Raw genomic sequence first — 18,152 nt, 5'->3', positions numbered from 1 at the left:
TGGCCACAGCCTCCTGGGTTGTGATTGGAGCTGGGAGGAGGGGAGGAAAGCAGCGGCCCCTCCCCCTCCGTGGGGCTCCTGGATGCACCAGCAGGGGTTGGTCTCTGCCCCCCTCTGGAGATACCTGGGGCACAACACTGGAGGAGCCAGCACCCTGGTGAGTTCCCCACCCTCCCAGGGGCAGTGGGGCTCAAGGGTTGGGCTTCAGCATGGGGGTGGTGGGGTGGCAGGCTCTTGGCATGTGGCTTCGTGCCCCAGCCTTGGGCTCCGGCTGTGTGGCTTTGGGCTCTGTCCCAGCCACGGGGCTTCAGGCTCCAGCCCCTGCTGCCTCACCCAGCCACCCTCCCACCCACCCCCATCACGCCTGGTCCCCGCTGCCTCCCCAGACCCCCCATCCAGGGCTTCATTGGTCCAGGATTGCCAGGGCTGAGTAAGTCCGCTGTGAAAAGTGATACTTGTATGTTTGTTAGTATCACTTTTCACAACAGACTTACTAGCTAGCAATAAGTAAATTACAATGATTTGGACGTGTATATGTGCATATTTATTTCTTTTTCCTAAAGCTAATTAAGTATTTTAGGGAAAAATGTGAGCGCACAACCAGCAAGAGTTGGTGGCTGCACTTTGAGGCCACCAGATAAATTGTCCTGAGAACCAGGGTGGGTCTGGCTGTGTGTTCGGGCCTGTTAGAGAATTCCACAGTTGATAGAGTAGACAAGAGGTTGTGGGCCTTTGTGTTTGAGGTTGCTCTGTCAGTCTTAGGGCTGGTCAAGTGTAGTCCTTCGCTCAAAGTAGAACAATGTCAGGGTTGCTCTACGTTTTGCCCAGCTGCCTCTGGCCGCCACAGGATAATTCCAGCCGCTGGGAATAGGGAGGAAGCAGAGATGTCCTAACCACACTCCAGTTCTCCAACATACTCCCTACTGTTGGGACAGAATGAGAGTGACATGGAAACTGCTACATCACGGGGGGATTTCCCCTGCCTGGGAGGAATCCTCTGCTGAGTTTAAGGCTGCTTTGTGCTGCTGAAGCGATGCATGGTAGCCCTAGCAGGCCTGAAGTACTGGTGTATATTTCTATTAAAAATCTTCTCACTGCATTAATGGCCGAATCGCCCAGTTGCAGACTACTCTACATGTTTTTTTAAGTGACATAGTTAGGGAGACAGGATGCTTTCTGAAGCTGTTTAGTTATGTTTTTAATTACATCTGCCTAATAGCAGTGAAACTGCCAGGTCTGTGCGTGCTTAGACAAAGCTGCACTGGAGACGGGTGAGCCGAGAAGGGCAATACCTGACACTCTTCAAATTCTAGGTGCACAGGGTTGTTCAGATCTCTTATCCTATTTCAGAATGGTTTCTGAGGAATGCTGTCCTTTAAATACCTCTTTAAAGTTAAATGCTTGTCTAATTACAACACTTATAAGCGACATATTTTCTAGCCTTATAATGAAAAACAAGCCTGCTGTGATTTTTATCCTGTCAGATTTCTGGCATTGATTGAGACATATTTTAATAACGAATGATCAGACATTAGCTGATGCAATTGCCGCTTATTTCTAAAGTGTTATTTTGTCTATGACAATCCATCTGGAGGGTGATTAGTTCCAGCTCTGAGCTATCATTTATAGGTCAAGACTCTCAAGAGGTTTCTTAACAACCAAAAATAAGGGGCTATTATTTTTTGACAGGGTGACTGCTGGTTGTTTCACCCCAGCCAGTATTGCTTCCCACTCTGGAAATTATTTCATGCAATAACCTTACTTCAGTTTGTTCAGTGGAATTAAGTCAATGTCATTTGCCCAGTTTTGCTGAAAACTGACAAAACATCTTTTACTGCAGTTGATGATTTAGTTGGGGATTGGTCCTGCTTTGAGCAGGGGGTTGGACTAGATGACCTCCTGAGGTCCCTTCCAACCCTGATATTCTATGATTCTATACTCAGTGGCAGACTTGCCATTTCTTATAATCATTGCAGAGGTTTTCAATACTGATGCATTAATTCCAGCAGCTGTGATAGTCATCTCTGCAATGACAACACAAGTCTTGATCCAATTAGAAATGGGACTGCATTAGAAAACTTTGAAATAGGTTCAGAAGCAGATGTCATATCCTCCCAGCATTTGAGCATGTTCAGATGTATGGTTCCAGTATGGCCTGCTATAAATACAGGTTTGAATCACAATCTGGATCTGGGTTCAGGTCTGAATAGTTTTATTTTTTGGTGTAGATAGAGCTAGGCTGGGATATTTAGAATTTTGTTTTCTAGTTCAACTCATAGATGCAATTACAAGATTCACACTGGGGTTTGGGTTTCAAACCATTCTGATGTGCCAGTTCAGGATCATCTCTAAAAATATTCGTCAATAAGTTCATCAGGAAATGAATTGCAAGAGTGGAAATGGACATGAGTGAATTAGACAGAAATGTTAAGTAGGAGAGTTTTCTGTTTTATTTTTACCAGAGAGTATAAAGATATCAGTTACAGGAAGGATTATACCAATTAACAAAGATAGCTAGATTGTAAGCTCCTTGTGACTTATGTCCTCCTGTGAGTTTGTATAGTGCCAAGCACCCTGGCATTCAATAAATAATAACGCTTGCCAGTTTTGAGATTTCTCTCTTTTGTTGGTAAAGTATTTAATCATTTTTATAATGAAATTACTCTGATTAACACACTCAAAGTAAATAGTAATTTAGTATTGTTTTATTTCATTTCTATGCTCATACAGTTTGAAGTACAGTGTTCTAACAATGATTTTAATATAGCAATATTGTGACCTTTTCAAAATACGATGGCAGAACGCTATTGCACTTTTTATTTGTTTGGTATACAAAAATATAAGTAGTAATTGTTTTGTTTTTTTTACTAAGTCGAGACAGAGTAGAAAATAATTCTCAAAATAAAGTATCCATTTAAAAAAATAAGAGCAACTGGAGAATTTTTATGAAAAATCTGGTTTAAAAGCAAGGAAGACAGAATTTTACCACATACAGATGTTATCAAAGTCAAAACATAAATAGAACATGACTTTTTACACTAGTCATGACCCCATGAACCTTGGCTAACCTTGGTTAAATTCCTATCCCTTATCTATTTCCTAGTTGAACATATAAGAGAACAAGGTTAAAACCATGAAGAAGCAAGCCTTGCTGAATTTGGTCCACAGCCTGAGGTAAAACTACCTTATTGCTATTCAAACTGTAAGAATAAATCCTCTTCTTTAGATTGGGTTCACAATCTTCATTGATATATAATTCTAGAAAAAAGGAAGAAAGAAAAAATCAGTAAGCAGAGGCAGAAAAAATAAGCTGGACATTTAAACGTATACAATATTATACAGCGCAAATATAGCATTAAAACCAGATCAGAGTATGTTATAACTATTCTGGTGAAAAAACAGTTGTGGTAAGTTATTGCATAGTTGTTTGATCTAGTTTATAATGTACTGTATTTCAAATGAAAGTAGAACGAAATCCAGTGTCTCCAAAATATGTACTACTATCTGCATTCCTGCAACAATGCAATCTAGAAAGCACTTTTAAGGCACTTCTTAATTGCCTGAATCTTCTGCTTAGAACCAATCAAAATCCTCTATCCATCAGTGCATACATTATAAATAATTGATCAATAGGTTGAAAAGTGTATTAAATTTTAAGAAGTTGTAGATGTAAGGGTCCAATCCTGCACTCTCCACTAAAACAGAGTCAATAGTTATTCTTGACTGAATAACGAGTGCAGGACTAGGTCCTCATTTTGACCTTAAAGCCAGAGTTATGTCACAATTGAACAACAACATAGAAACACTTAAAAATGCCTACCGGCAGTGAATATAAGAGTATCGCCAGAAACAAGAGTACAATCAGTAGGATGATAATGCCTATGAAGATCCATTTAAATCTGCGCCACACAATAAATTTCATTGTCTTGCATGGATTTGTGAACCAAAGGAAGGAAGTTTCTGGTCGGCTGCATTTTGAAAGGAACAATATTCATCATGTTAACAAACAGGGAGAGTTAAATACTTCAGTGCGAGAATTAATGTCACAGTTCAATTAATAATTAACTATATAGAGTTGAAAAAGATAGATAATTGATTTGTCTAAAAGACAGTTTCATTAAATTTGCACAACTATACAGAAAATATGTTGCATTTTTATTCGGATGCATATGGAAAGAACTGTAAGATAGAAACAAAATCGCCTTCTATCTATAAAGTTTGGCAAATTACAGCTGACATCTGAAGCATCATTTGTCAAATGTGGCATTCGTAAACAATATTTTTTAGTTTGTATGTGGGTCTCGCAGTATCCTTCAAAGTAACTAAAGAAAAAAATATATCTCACTTTGGTAGGTCTAATTTGGGGTTCATGTTGGGTTCATCTCTTCCTTTACCAGCTGGCCTTTCATCAGCCTCTTTTTCGTTGAGGACTTCCAGAGTCATCTCAACTTTACCCTTCAGTAAATGAAGACATGTTAAACATATGACATCACATATAAACATTTTACTTAAACAGCATGTAAAGTGTTTGTTTTGGCTTTAAATCTCCTTGTACAGTTTTGGATAAGCTCCCTCTTCTTATTTTCCTCCAGTTGCTACCTCAAAATGTGTTTCTGGATTATGACAATGTTACAACATCCCAATCTGGAGTTAAAAATGTAGACACATACAGCATGTGTTTGGTAATCCATCCCCAGGGCGGATTCCAAGCTATATGCTTGGTTCATATCCTCAAAATGTATTGTTTATAATGTGAAAGAAAAAATTCAACTTTTCTTCCAATGACAAGCCCAGGTCTGTGTTTCTTCATAATTAATAAAAATCTCACCCTATATAAGGCTGCTGGAAACATTTAAAAAAAATCAGTTCAGTATTGGTGAATAGTTATATTTTCATCATCTACCTCATCCCAGTATTAGGGTTTATAGGCAAGTCATTAGAAAGAAATAATCGGATACATTTGAAAAAGTCTGATACTCTAATCAGTAGAGGCCAGTGGTAAACATACGTTCGTAAGGCCTGAGCCTGCAAACACTTGCTCATATGAGTAATCTTGTGAATTCAGTTTTACTACTACTGTTTAGAGCTGCTCTTGTGCATAAGCATTTGAAGAATCACACCCTTAGCCACCTTTACGCAGTTAAAGGATAAAAATAGTTCCTCATGAGCCAGGTATAGTTACTGACCTTTACAGTTTTATTGGCCTGATGCTCAAGCAAATAGTCCGGCTTCATTAACTACAAATTATATTTGCAATGTCATAAAAAGCTTTGGTTTCAAGCTTTCCCCCTTACTGTACTCCACATGTACAAAGGAGCCAACTACTCCTAGTCAGACATAATGAGCTAAACTCATCCCTAGAATAACTTGAGTGGCTTTAATGGGGATATAACCAGAATGATTCTAGTTCAATATTTTTCTGAATTCTATGTGAGATTAAGAAGTACTTAATATTAAATACTAAAACCATTCAAAAGTACTTTTAAAGTACTTAACTTCCCCACCAAACAAATCTTCCAAACGTTCTGTGTGTATTAATACCCCCAATGGTCCATCTGTCTATAAGCTTGAAAGCTTAATGCCCACTAAAGCTATTCAGATCTTCAAAGGAGCTCAGCTGCAGGGGAGTCCAAGTATCATCGGAAAAAACAGGGAGTAAGCATAACAAGTGAGGTACTTTATACAAGGAAATAATCGTACTGCCAAAACACGCGAGCCGTCCTTTTCTTTGTAACATGGCCACCACCCCTTCATGGATTTCTGTTCGAAGAGTGAGACAGTCTTGGGAGCCTTGAGAGGGTTGTTTGCCTTGTATTCTGGAATCATGTCTATACTGCATTTTTCAGGAACTTTTGCTGGAATAACTGTGTTGTGTAAATCAAGTTCAACAAAACCTACCCGAGAAAGTGAAAGAGAAAAGCATTTTGTATAACACAGCTGGCCAAACAGCATAGTGGTTTCAGTCAAATCTTACTAGGACCATACATAAAATGACTTATCTGGTTTCAGTCTGACCCTTGTGGACATATGTTCTGTACATCTAAAACATTAAACATATGGTATATATGGTGATTTCTCCTTACAATAAGCCGTGAAGTAGAATAGCAAGAATGCTGCTGGCCAGGACTAAAGTGCATTGATCCAGGTGTATGTCTGGGAAGTGAGAGTCCTGTAAGGACTCCTAAACACACACACTGTTAGTCTTAAACTGGTGCTGTCAGTAAAACTCACTGGGCAGAATTAAAGAAAACATCACGCACACATCTCTGGTATTGAATGATATGATTTAGTAGTTTAGCAGCATGAGAGAGCCAATTTTCAGTTGTGTTTTCAGCTCCTTGTAGCTGTTTGCAGCACAGCATAAACTCAGAGCATCCTGAGGGCTACTCTAACATGGTGCAGGGAGGTCAGCCCTGTGCAGTGTAGCAGCAGTATTGGAGATGAGCTTTACAATGCCTTTGCATGACACCTCCTGATCTGTATTCTGTGCATTCCAGGATCTGGCCTCAAGATTCCACTTGGTTCAAGCAGCAAAATTCAGATCAGAATTCAAATGTCAGAGTGTTGGGGGAAGTAGTTCTGTAAGGAAGCCTGGTATATTGTGCACTGCACAAAGAGTCTGATTTTTTCAGTATGTTAAATAGTGAAGAAATGCTGACATTACTCAGCAGGAAATACCAACACTGAGATCGAGGATTCTGAAGAAGGCAGTCTTAATCAAATCACCTCTCCCTCTGAATGAACAATCTGAAGATATGTAAAGGGTTACATTTTCAAAGAGGGCCTCCACCCTGCCTCCATTTGTGTGCATGCAACTTTTCATGCACAAATGATCTGCCCATCCAGATTTTGCACGCTACCATTTGTACACACAATACAACTTTAGATGAGTGAAAAACAGCAGAGCTTGATTTGCTTGAAGAATTTTTGTGTCAAAATACCATCATTTGTGATGACAAATGATGGTGTACAAAAACTGCATGCACAAGGGGTATTAGGATACAAAAATATACATGCACAAATGGACACTTGGTAGTGGTCCATTTGAAAATTTGGTCCTGCTGCAACTTGCAAATGTTCATTTCTGATCTCTCACTTTCCAATGATGATGATTCTTAGCTGTGAAAGTCATACCTAGGTAGTCATCCAAGGAGAACTTGTCGTTATCCCATATCTGAATGATCACTTTGGGTGGGATTCTGAATTCTGTTTTGTCGAGACTCCAAAAATGCTCCTAAGAATAAAATAATTTCTGTTAAAAACATCTTTAATGTGTTATGGATTGAAAATGCAAAGTAGCATTCTGATCTTACCAACAGATTTCATACATGTGGATTTTAGGACCCAATCCTGCCCTCGTTGCCAACAGAAAACTCCTACTGGGTTGGGAGTTGCTTCTCGTAACTAAGGACCGATTTGTACCCATTGAGCTCAATGGCAGTTTGCTTGAGTAAGGCCCATTGGCCGGGTCCCTTACTGTGCAAAATCAACTTACGGGGCCCAATTGTGCCCTCAGCTATGCACATACAACTCTTTAATGGACAAATGTAACTGAGGGCAGAATTTAGCTCAAAATGCTTTATTACAGACTAATGAGTATATGAATTCTTTATATTGAAATCTAGAGAAACCGTACCTTTTTAGAGACCTTACAGAGTTGCTCAGCTGAAAGATATTCAAAAGGGAAAATAAATCTCCAGTTAAAATTCCCTTCACCATCCAGTGACCTATAGTGCACATCTGTTTTCTGCTTATTTTCTTCATTGCCAGGCATCCAGCTGAAAGTAAAATGCAACTATATTTAACGGTATGCAGCTAACCTTATTAGTGCTTGTTTATATTGCAACAACATTTTGCAGTGATTACAAACGTGAGGTATAGGATTTGTATTGTAAAACGCTGGAGACTGATGCACACATTTTTGGCCCTTTCAGTTTGGACCCATTTCAGCAGTGTAAATAGGAACATCTAGGAATTGCCATCCTAAAATAACCTTTGGTCCATCTCTCCAATATCCTGTTAGTACTTAGTGGTAGCTGTGGAGCATGAGTCTGTTTATCCCTAATACGTTTTTTTCCTATCTAACGTGTTTATTTTCATATCTAATAAATGCCAAATCCTTTGTGAATCCTACTTAGCCATACGCTATGTCTACACAGCAGCTGGAAGGTGTGATTCCCAGCTAGGGTAGATGTACTTGTGAGAGATAGCACGCAAGGTTAGCAATGTGACTGTGACAACTTAGGCTAGCTGCCCAAGTATGTCCCCAGGGGGTTGAGTGAGACTGTACTCCGGTAGCTAGCCTGAACCGCTACCCATGTTGCCACTGCTACACTGCTAATTTTAGCAAACTAATGTGAGCAGAGCTAGTCCATGTATGTCCACATGATCTGGGAATCAGACCTCCCGGCTGCCGTGTAGCCCTTGAGGAGATCTTATGGCAGTGAGTGCCCCAGATTAATTACTAGAGCTGCTCAGGAATTTGACTAAATTTTTTTTGTCGGAAAATGCAGATTTGTCTAAATCAAAACTTATCATGGAAATAACAGTTTTGATTAAACTTTCTCAAGTCCAGAATGGAATTTCGAGAGAGACACTCACCCACTTCAGCACCCTTTCCTCCATTAGCTGGTAGTCAAGGAAACTCTCAATAACCAGGATTGCCAGGTGTTAAGATACAGGCACCAAGTTACAGTTTTAATCCTTTCCCATCTGTAGACATATTTCCAACTAGAATCAACTTCCAGTTTATCACACTACTGGTTATTTAGTTAGGCTTTATCTCACAACCCGGAAGTTATACTTAGACCATGCCAGCGCTGGGCTTTGCATGTGATTATTTTATTTGTGGTTTTATGACAGGTACTGGATGTAAGATTTAGACATTTTAAAGATCTCATTAAATACCCTCACATGAGCAGGTCAGAGAGAGGGCACCCTTACCCTTTCACATAGATGTCACTCATTTCTTCCCCCGTGATACTTTTTTCGTCCAGAATGACATCCTTTGTGTTCCAAATAATCACCCGCATGATGTACCTGAGAGAGAAGATGATTGGGGAAAGAGAGTGAATTGGCCCAGTCTGTGCACCAAGGTCTGTACAGTGCACAACCAATGCACGGCTACTCACTTCTTGGCTTTGCGGGGATTGATGTTGAAGGGAGGGCCAGGAGGTCCCAAGCTTTTGGGGAAAACATCCACCCACATCTGAAGCTTTCCCTGCATTTGTGAAGAAGTCAAGTAAGAAATTTTTGTTGGTTACATGTTTAAAAAACATGCAGGTGTGAAAATTCTGATTGAACCCCAGGATACTAGGCTGTGCAGAGCCTGAGATGGTGCCCAGAAGTCTGTAAGTGCCTCTAGAACTAATTTTAGCAGCAGTCCTGGGGCCAGGACCGTCTCCTACTAACGGCAATACCAAAGTTCCCACTGTCCTTAATCAGAGCAAGGTTGGGCCCTCAGTTTGTACAAACTTTGAAATCATAGGACTCACAATTGCTATTTTGTTTTATGACATTATGTGGCCCCACAAATGTGCCTCATGTTTTAGAGCAGATGGCCTATGTTGCATGGGTAACAGGTCCCTACCCTTGAAGCACTTCTTAGCTAGACGAGATTATCTTCCTTATTAGTTTTAAAAGGCCAAAATGTGACCATAGTAGATTTCTGCTCTATTCCCACTGAAAGTCTATTTCATTGTCAGTAACCCCTCAACCATAACAAGAAGCTATACATTCTCTCCAATGCCTCTCATGAACGCCTTTCTTGGTGGATGTAGGACTTGCTGTATAGAGCACCTACTTGTAATTAGTGAATGCTGGAGAGTAAGGGTTCGATTCATCCCGCTGGCACAAGAAGGTGCAATTTAAACTTTGCTGTGCCAACACGGGTCACTGTACTCTGAAGAGGATCCACTGTCAAGTAAAGTCAGGTGAATTTGCACCAATAATCCCCTTGAGGGTTCCTCTGGGGCAAGCCAGTTTTAATGTCCTCTGGGGGGCTCCATGAGGGGGCAGAGGCTGCAGCAGGGATGGGATCAACCAGTGCATTTCCCTGGCAGTCCTAGTGGACTTTACATCTGAGGACCCTCCAGCACAGTCTACCCTGAATGAAACTGGCATAGACACTTGGGGTAGAATCCTGGCTCCATTGAAGTCAATGGCAAAATTCCCATTGACTTGAATGGGGTTTCACCCTAGGTGAACTGAATGAATGCGTTGTTAGTCCTTATTAATACACTGTGATTCGCATTTCTCTCAAGCTTTTTATCAGACTAAATAGTTTGCTGTGAAAATAGAAGAAATTTTGCAAATGTTACTGGCACAAAAACTCCTCCCCTCCTTTCACTCCTACCCAATGAAATTCACACACACAAACCTGGTGAAACAGCCTCTCTGGAGGCTTTGCAAACCATCCCCTTAGCTACTTTCTTGTCTTGTAGTTAGTTTCTTGACTGTGTGGTGGATAATCTGGTTGTCACTGTCATGAGCTCTATTTGTGAGATAAAAGATTTTCCAGTTGTGGGAACACAGTCTGGTACCGGAAGTTCAAACTAAGAGCCTTTATGGTTGCAAATTTATCAACCTGGTGGAATTTCACAATGGTAACAAGTTTGGTATCAATGGAAAAGGATGACTTCCAAACCACTGGATTAGGCTCACTCCCTTGCTATTGGAGTGGCACTCAGTACGGTCCCTGAAAATAGATGTTCATTCCCTTCTCCCACTCCTTTGGTGTGTGATAAGTCCATCTGGGGTGATCACAACAGAATAAAATTCCATTCTATGTAATCCCTTCCTAATGTGACCATGCCCTAGTATCTGGGCACAATAATACTCTGTGCTACCCTTTTTCCCTCACCCACCCCCAATTATAGTAGCACCATGTGCTATAAATGTAGGCATGCTAGCGTTCTGCATCGCAGAAATCAAAGGTGAAACCAGTTTATAGTACTTGTGAGATGTTGGGCTGGAAGGTGCTGTATAAGGTCCTTGACTCCACATGTTCAGGGACCAAGCCCTGGGTTCTAAGGATATGAAGGGCTAGACGCTCTTCACTCGGCCCAAGGTGCTGATGCAATTTTTTGTTAGTCTCTGAAATAAAAAGAAAGAACTGAAAAAGGGCTGAATTCATGACCCAGAATTGCATTTAGTAATTGACTGTATTCATACTTTTCAAAATCAAACAAACTGCAACCATTCTTGTATTTACCTGTCCATGCAGAGAGAGAATGCAAACTTTAGTACAAAATGTACTTGTTTTTTACTCTTATTCTTCACATTGTTATAATTTAAAGTTTTTTATTTCTATAAATCTGTGAATTCAAAAGAGATAAACATGCAATAAATAGCAATGAGCTCACCAAATTCCTCCAAGGTGTAGTCTTGTCCTCCATAGTTAATCCTGCTTCCATTTTCTGAGAGGATAGGAGGAGAGTAGCCTTTAAACCTGGCTATATTTTGCAACATGTGTGTTGGTTTCAGTTGATCTCGCCAGGTATTTACACCTGAGCTTTTAGGAAATAGAGCACATCTTGGAATTAGTACACTATATACTGGTTTCCCCCTAAAAAATATAAAAAATGCGATAGCGAAATTTTGCCATTTGACTTTGCTGTATTAGTGAGGGTTTTATAAAGATAAAATTCCATTCAAGGTCAGTTAAAGTTACTCATATGTGTTGTTTTAAGACCCATCTCTATATATTGGGAAAGGAGAAATCGTTACAGCAAATTCATCTTCATGAAACTCATGTTTCTGTATTGAATGCCCTGTGTTTGTCAGATAATTGGATTACATGTTCTCTCTCTGTATCCACTAACAAAAGGCTGCATCTAAAGAAAGAATCTGCCTAAGAATGTGTGGAGTAACAGTTTTTGCAGACTCTTTCTAAAAAATTGCAGTTTTTCTTTAGAATGTAAATGATTCTACAGGTACACAAAACAGGTAGCAGAGAGTCCTTAGCATTTTCTATTACAACCAAACGATAGTGAAGAAAGCCTGGCTTTTTCAATGATTGGAGATCTTACTTTACTGGCACAATGTTTGAGGAGACAAAAGCGTGACTTACATGCAGTACTGCTGTGGTATGCCACAATGAGCTCCAAAGCGAGAAAGGAACCTGTTCTCAAGATCAATGATGGTTTCACCAACTTTTTCATCACGGGTCAGTATATCATAATCATAGACTGAAATTTTCAGATCCTTTTCTTGAGGCAAGAAGCAGCTGAGTTCATACATTCTAAATGTACAAGGTCCAGTTAAATATTAATGGTCATGAAAGTTCATTTCTGAGAAGTAGTAATTTTTTAAGAAATTTAAAGAAATACCATTGGTGCTGATAGTCCTAAAATTAGAGTTACCATTGCTGTTTTGCAGTGTGCCTACACACATTACTAAATCTGTGTGTGTTCATATGGGCACTGTGGCTTTAAGGATCCTACCCATGCCTCCTGCAGATTTTTTAGAATCGTTGTAATCATATGCAGCCAGAGTTGGAACATAAACAACAGCTATCAACAGTTTAGGGAATGCCCTTTAAAGACCCTTGTCTGGGGCCTGATAGCTACTTTGCAGAATTCACTGTTATTAATCCATGTTTTTTGTATGCACAGAAACGTTAAGAGTTTCACCTTGCCAATCCGTAATTGTGATGATTATTCTCAGTTTCCTCTTTGCAAAACTTCTTCATCTAATTTGTGGTTTTGGGTGGCATAAATATCAAAACATCTGAGACATACACTCTCTTATACAAGTCACACTGTGTCCCCATCGCACATACTTTCTAACAGATTTCAGATTGTTATAAAGTAAAGAAAACTCACAAGCAATGTAGATGTCTATTAGCAATTCACAATATATATAGAGCACTTCTTTATATGTACAGTGAAAACACATTTACAGTCTTAAAAATTATGGCCAAATTGTTCAGACTTGGGTGCCTAAAGTTAAGTACCTAAATCCATAGAGGCGCTGAGCACATGCAGGTTCCATTGACTTCAAAAGAAGAGCAGGGGGATCGGCATATTTCTGGAGATGCTCAGAATTTTATAAAAGTGGGCCCTAATAAAGAGCCAGCATCCAATTGTGAATAGGGTGTCAGGGAGTTTAGAAAATACATAAAAATAAGATGAGTGCAGTGTAGAACTGAAGGTATGATGGTGACGTGATGATTTATTCATGGACAGAGATTATAAAAACACTCTAGAAAACACCAGATAAAAAACCATCAGAAAATGAGTTACCTGCCAAAATCTGGGTTGAGAGTATTGGGAACATAATGATCCCTGTCTTCAATTACTTTTTTACTTAAGGTTATTTTTATATAAGAATCACACTGTATGGAAACAAGATGGGAAACAATACTGTTAGGTAATTACTTTTTTTTCATGTGCCAATTTTTCTTGGTATCACTGAGTTCTTAAGCACAAAGTTAGCTCCTGAACCTCATAAAAGTAAAGAGTCTCACCAGCCCATTGTTATCCTGGGGTTGGAGAGCTAATGCTCTAACGATATAAATTCGCACAATGCACTCCTGAGATCCGCTCTCTGGTAACTCACGGAATTGACGCGGAGGAACTGGTACAGCAGGATCATCTGATAATGGATAGATTCTAAAGGAACCCTAAAAAGAATATGTACCAGAATCATACAAGTTAGAGACAGAGGAGACCTTTTGCTAGGTTTATCTTGTCCATCTCCTGCTTTAGGGAGGGACTGCTTTGCATATGCGCACAAAAATTAGATCCTGATCTTGCCTGTTGAAGTCAATTGGAGTCTTTCCATTGATGTCAGTGGGCTTTGGATCAAGCCCGTAATATATAGAAGGTTAGATCCTCAGCTGGTTTAAATCTGTGTAGCTCTTTTGATTTTAGTGGATCTATGCTGATTTACTCCAGTTGAGGATCTAGCCCAGTGTGTTTATGTGTATTTCACCATTCCAAAGATACCTCTGCTGGTTTCCTTCTGTGTATAAATCACATTGAAAATATTTTTACTAGGGCTGTCAATGAATCGCAGTTAACTCGTGATTAACTCAAAAAAATGAATCGTGATTAATCATAGTTTTAATTGCACTGTTAAACAATAGAATACCAATTGACATTTATTAAATATTTTGGATGTTTTTCTATATTTTCATATATATTATATTCTGTGTTGTAATTGAAATCAAAGTGTATATTATTTTTTATTACAAATATTTGCACTGTAAAAATGATAAACAAAAGAAATAGTATTTTTCAGTTCACCCCAGACAAGTACCATAGGGCAATTTTTTTTTGTGAAAGTACAACTTACAAATGTAGATCTTTTTTGTTACATAACTGCCGTCAAAAACAAAACAATGCAAAACTTCAGAGCCTACAAGTCCTACTTCTTGTTCAGCCAATTGCTAAGACAAACAAATTTGTTTACATTTACAGGAGATAATGCCACCCTCTTCTTATTTACAATGTCACCACAAAGTGAGAACAGGCATTTGCATGGCATTTTTGTAGCTGGCATTGCAAGGTATTTACATGCCAGATATGCTAAACAATCGTATGGCCCTTCGTGCTTCGGCCATCATATCAGCGGACATGCTTCCATGCTGATGATGCTCGTTAAAAAAAATTTGTTAATTACATTTGTGAGTGAACTCCTTGGGGGAGAATTGTATGTCCCCTGCTCTGTTTTACCCACATTCTGCCATATATTTCCCATATAGCAGTCTCTGATGATGACCCAGCACATGCTGTTCATTTTAAGAACACTTTCACTGTAGTTTTCACAAAATGCAAAGAAGGAATCAGTGTGCGATTTCTAACTGACCCAAGGTTTAAGAATCTGAAGTGCCTTCCAAAATCTGAGAGGGACACAATGTGGAGCATGCTTTCAGAAGTCTTAAAAGAGCAACACTCCAATGCAGAAACTACAGAATCTAAACCACCAAAAAAGAAAATCAATCTTCTGCTGGTGGATCTGATTCAGATGATGAAAATGAAAATACGTCTATCTGCACTGCTTTGGATTATTATTGAGCAGAACCTATCATCAGCATGGACGCATGTCCAATAGAATGATGGTTGAAGTATAAAGGGACATGAATCTTTAGCACATCTGGCTCCTAAATATCTTGCGACACTGGCTATAACAGTGTCATGCAAACACCTGTTCTCACTTTAAGGTGACATTGTAAACAAGAAGTGGGCAGCATTATCTCCTGCAATGGTAAACAAACTTGTTTGTCTCAGCAATTGGCTGAATAAGAAGTAGGACTGAGTGGATTTGCAGGCTCTAAAATTTTACATTGTTTTATTTTTGAATGCAGTTTTTTTGTATATAATTCTACATTTGTAAGTTCAACTTTCATGATAAAGAGATTGCAGTACAGTACTTGTATGAGGTGAATTGAAAAATACTATTTATTTTGTTTTTTTACAGTGCAAATACTTGTAATCAAAAATATAAATATAAAGCACTGTACACTTTGTATTCTGTGTTGTAATTGAAATCAATATATTTGAAAATGTAGAAAACATCCAAAAATATTTAAATAAATGGTATTTTATTATTGTTTAACAGTGTGATTAATCACTTGACAGCCCTAATGTTTACCTTTATAATTTGTGAACAAAGCCACAAAAAGAGTGCAGAATGGAGTACATAAGCTGTCTCGGATTCGATTCCAAAAGTACACCTGACTGAGAAACATTATGCGTAAAATCCTGACCCCTCTGAAAGTCAGTGGAAGTTTTGCTATCAACTTCAGTGAGGCCAGAATTTCACTTTATATGCCTTCATTATATTAAAATAGAGACTGCATACCATGTCCTCAGTTGATGTGAAATGGCCTTCCTCCATTGAACTCCAATTGAGCTAAACTTATTCACTCTAGTTGACAATCTGGCCTGTTATTTCCTTTAACTATATAATAATGTAAAATGTATTTTTAACAGATACAGCAGAATGGTTTTTGGCAGGGGGAGGGGTTAGCTGAACTTTTTCTTTTAAACCTATTATTTCAAAACCACAGTATTAGGGCAGCTTCCTGTCTAAGCAGTCACCATGGGAAAATAACATGCTTCTCAACATATGCCCGTGCAGCACTGGTCCTCTGAATTAACATGCAAGTATCTCTGCAGGAGGGGGATATATGCTATGTTGTTCCCCCACTATGCCACTGAAAGGAAAGGGCCTGATCCTTAGAGACTCTGAGCACCTGCATTTTCCACTCAGGCAAACATTCCTATTTAGCAAGGCACTTATACACATGGTTATGTCCTAAGGAAGTCAGCGGGACTTCAGCAAGCTCAAAGTGTTTTGCTGAATAGGAATGTATTCAAGCACATGCTGCAGTGGTTTGCTGAATCAGAGTTTGAGTAGGAGTGGTGGGTGCAGTGCATCTCTCAGAATCAAACAGAAAGTGTCTGGCACAGGAGTAGTCTCAATGTATGTGCAAGTGATACATTCAAAGGGCTACATCCAGCATTTGGTTACTTTTTCATTTCTGGTACAACAATAGGATTCCCCCCCCTTTTTTTTTTTACCTTAAATTCTCCTACCACTGAAGGGTCATCATTGTCCTCTGATTTGCCTCTGTACAACTTAAATGTATCACAGAAGTCTGTCAGGTGCTTAAATTCAGGTACATTCTCCAATTCACAATCATACACCTAAAGTAAAATTGAAGTGACATTTAAAAATTTAACACATTCACCAGGTCCATTAAATAGCTCGCATCGTTTTGGTGTAGCAAAGCTGTACTCCACTTAGGAGATCGGGCACAAAACCATTCAGTATTATTTGCACTCTTACCTCTTTACAGGGGGAGAAGAACAGAATCTATTTGGAAAATGTGAGTTGTTTCTTGTGCTGCCAATCCCCACTTGTGTCTTAATCAAAACCTGAATCAACTGCATTCCACAACCTCAAACTCACTTGTGCCCCCATAGGTGTATACATGAAAAAGTGGGAGAGGTCTTAGAAAGGATATTTCTGGCTCCAACTTACACCAATGCACCAAGAAAAATATTAATTTAAACATACAGAACTGCAGACTCCATCAATGTGCTTCTGAGCGTTTCTCCAAAGAAATCAATGGTAAAACTCCTATTGAGATCAATGGTGCAAGATCAAGCCATTAATATCTGTGTCTTGTCAATAAAGGAAAAAACTGCAAGACCTTTCTGGAACACCTTTTACTCCCTTCCCCTCTCCTCCTCACATGCCCTTTGGCATAAATAGTGACAAATTTGATCTGGGAAGAGTCACAACTTTCCTTACTAATATTAAAATCAGAAGGATATTAAGGGTCTTATCTTTATCTTGGCTTCCTTGTTTGCATGCCCAGAATAATTACAGGCAGTTAGGTGCTTGCATTTATTTGTGGTTGCATCTGGTATTGAGATACTTAACTATTTATGAACCAACATATCAGGTAGATAGACATCTATATGTCTCTTGTTTTGACCAGGTGAAAATGGGAAATTGACTCCAATCCATTTAGGGGCTGTGCAAAAACCACCAGTTTCACTGTTCAAGTTCTGTTATGCACAGCATGATATTTTGGAGAGAAGTCAGATGAAACTTACGATGAGGTTGGATTGCTTACAATTATGGCAATGTGAAAAGACAAGACTTGTTTTGGAGACTAACAATCACATAAAAATAATTATATGTCAAAAAGAGAGAATATTTTGACCTACCAAAACACGTCCCTTCAATTTTTTTATATAGTACCTTTAAAGTGTCATATCCTTTTTGAATATATTGTCCACATTTTTCATGCTCTCCTGTTGAAGCGTAAAATTTGCTCCACCAATCAACAGTTTCTTCTTCCTTAAAAAAAGAAAAATCCATTTTAGTAGTAGACAAGAATGAACTCCAGTCTCTTTCTATCATCTATAAGACAGATGCAATGACTAATTAAATGTATAACAAAAACTATTATTCAAATAATAATAAAGGTCTGAATCAAAAAGAGAGCAATGAAATTTAAAGTTAGGGCTAAACTGTCTGTCTTAACGCATAGGAATTACAATACCGGATCTTACCAATGATCTGTCTTGTCTAGCATCCTGCCTACAGCAGCACGTACTACTTGGTCTGGCCCTTCTTCTTGAATATGCACCTCGCCACAGCAATCTAGGCGTACTGGCTATTGCAATGAA

General features: G+C 39.0%; 1 protein-coding gene across 3 annotated transcripts in view; it reads right to left on the bottom strand.

Annotated features, from left to right (window-relative positions):
- Window positions 1-2,683: 2,683 nt before the first annotated feature.
- The window catches only part of MYOF (myoferlin), a 109,270-nt gene continuing 93,801 nt past the window's right edge, over window positions 2,684-18,152 (bottom strand). For 2 of the 3 annotated variants that reach the window (XM_048858413.2, XM_075130960.1), the window contains 15 exons: window positions 17,722-17,820; window positions 16,530-16,655; window positions 13,469-13,624; window positions 13,245-13,336; window positions 12,071-12,241; window positions 11,364-11,512; window positions 10,955-11,094; window positions 9,132-9,220; window positions 8,944-9,039; window positions 7,637-7,778; window positions 7,135-7,234; window positions 5,701-5,894; window positions 4,346-4,455; window positions 3,821-3,968; window positions 2,684-3,258 (listed from right to left, as the gene is read on the bottom strand). In XM_048858413.2, coding sequence (XP_048714370.2) covers window positions 3,223-3,258; window positions 3,821-3,968; window positions 4,346-4,455; window positions 5,701-5,894; window positions 7,135-7,234; window positions 7,637-7,778; window positions 8,944-9,039; window positions 9,132-9,220; window positions 10,955-11,094; window positions 11,364-11,512; window positions 12,071-12,241; window positions 13,245-13,336; window positions 13,469-13,624; window positions 16,530-16,655; window positions 17,722-17,820 — 1,848 coding nt within the window. In that variant the 3' untranslated portion in view covers window positions 2,684-3,222. Of the gene's footprint in view, window positions 3,259-3,820; window positions 3,969-4,345; window positions 4,456-5,700; window positions 5,895-7,134; window positions 7,235-7,636; window positions 7,779-8,943; window positions 9,040-9,131; window positions 9,221-10,954; window positions 11,095-11,363; window positions 11,513-12,070; window positions 12,242-13,244; window positions 13,337-13,468; window positions 13,625-16,529; window positions 16,656-17,721; window positions 17,821-18,152 lie in introns of those variants that run through there. The other variant, XR_007357703.2, reaches the window with a different exon arrangement.

This window comes from Caretta caretta, chromosome 7, assembly GCF_965140235.1.
Source record: "Caretta caretta isolate rCarCar2 chromosome 7, rCarCar1.hap1, whole genome shotgun sequence".
Classification (NCBI taxonomy): domain Eukaryota; kingdom Metazoa; phylum Chordata; order Testudines; family Cheloniidae; genus Caretta; species Caretta caretta.
The sequence above is the reverse complement of the archived record's forward strand: the minus strand, read 5'-3'. Positions and strand labels throughout refer to the sequence as shown.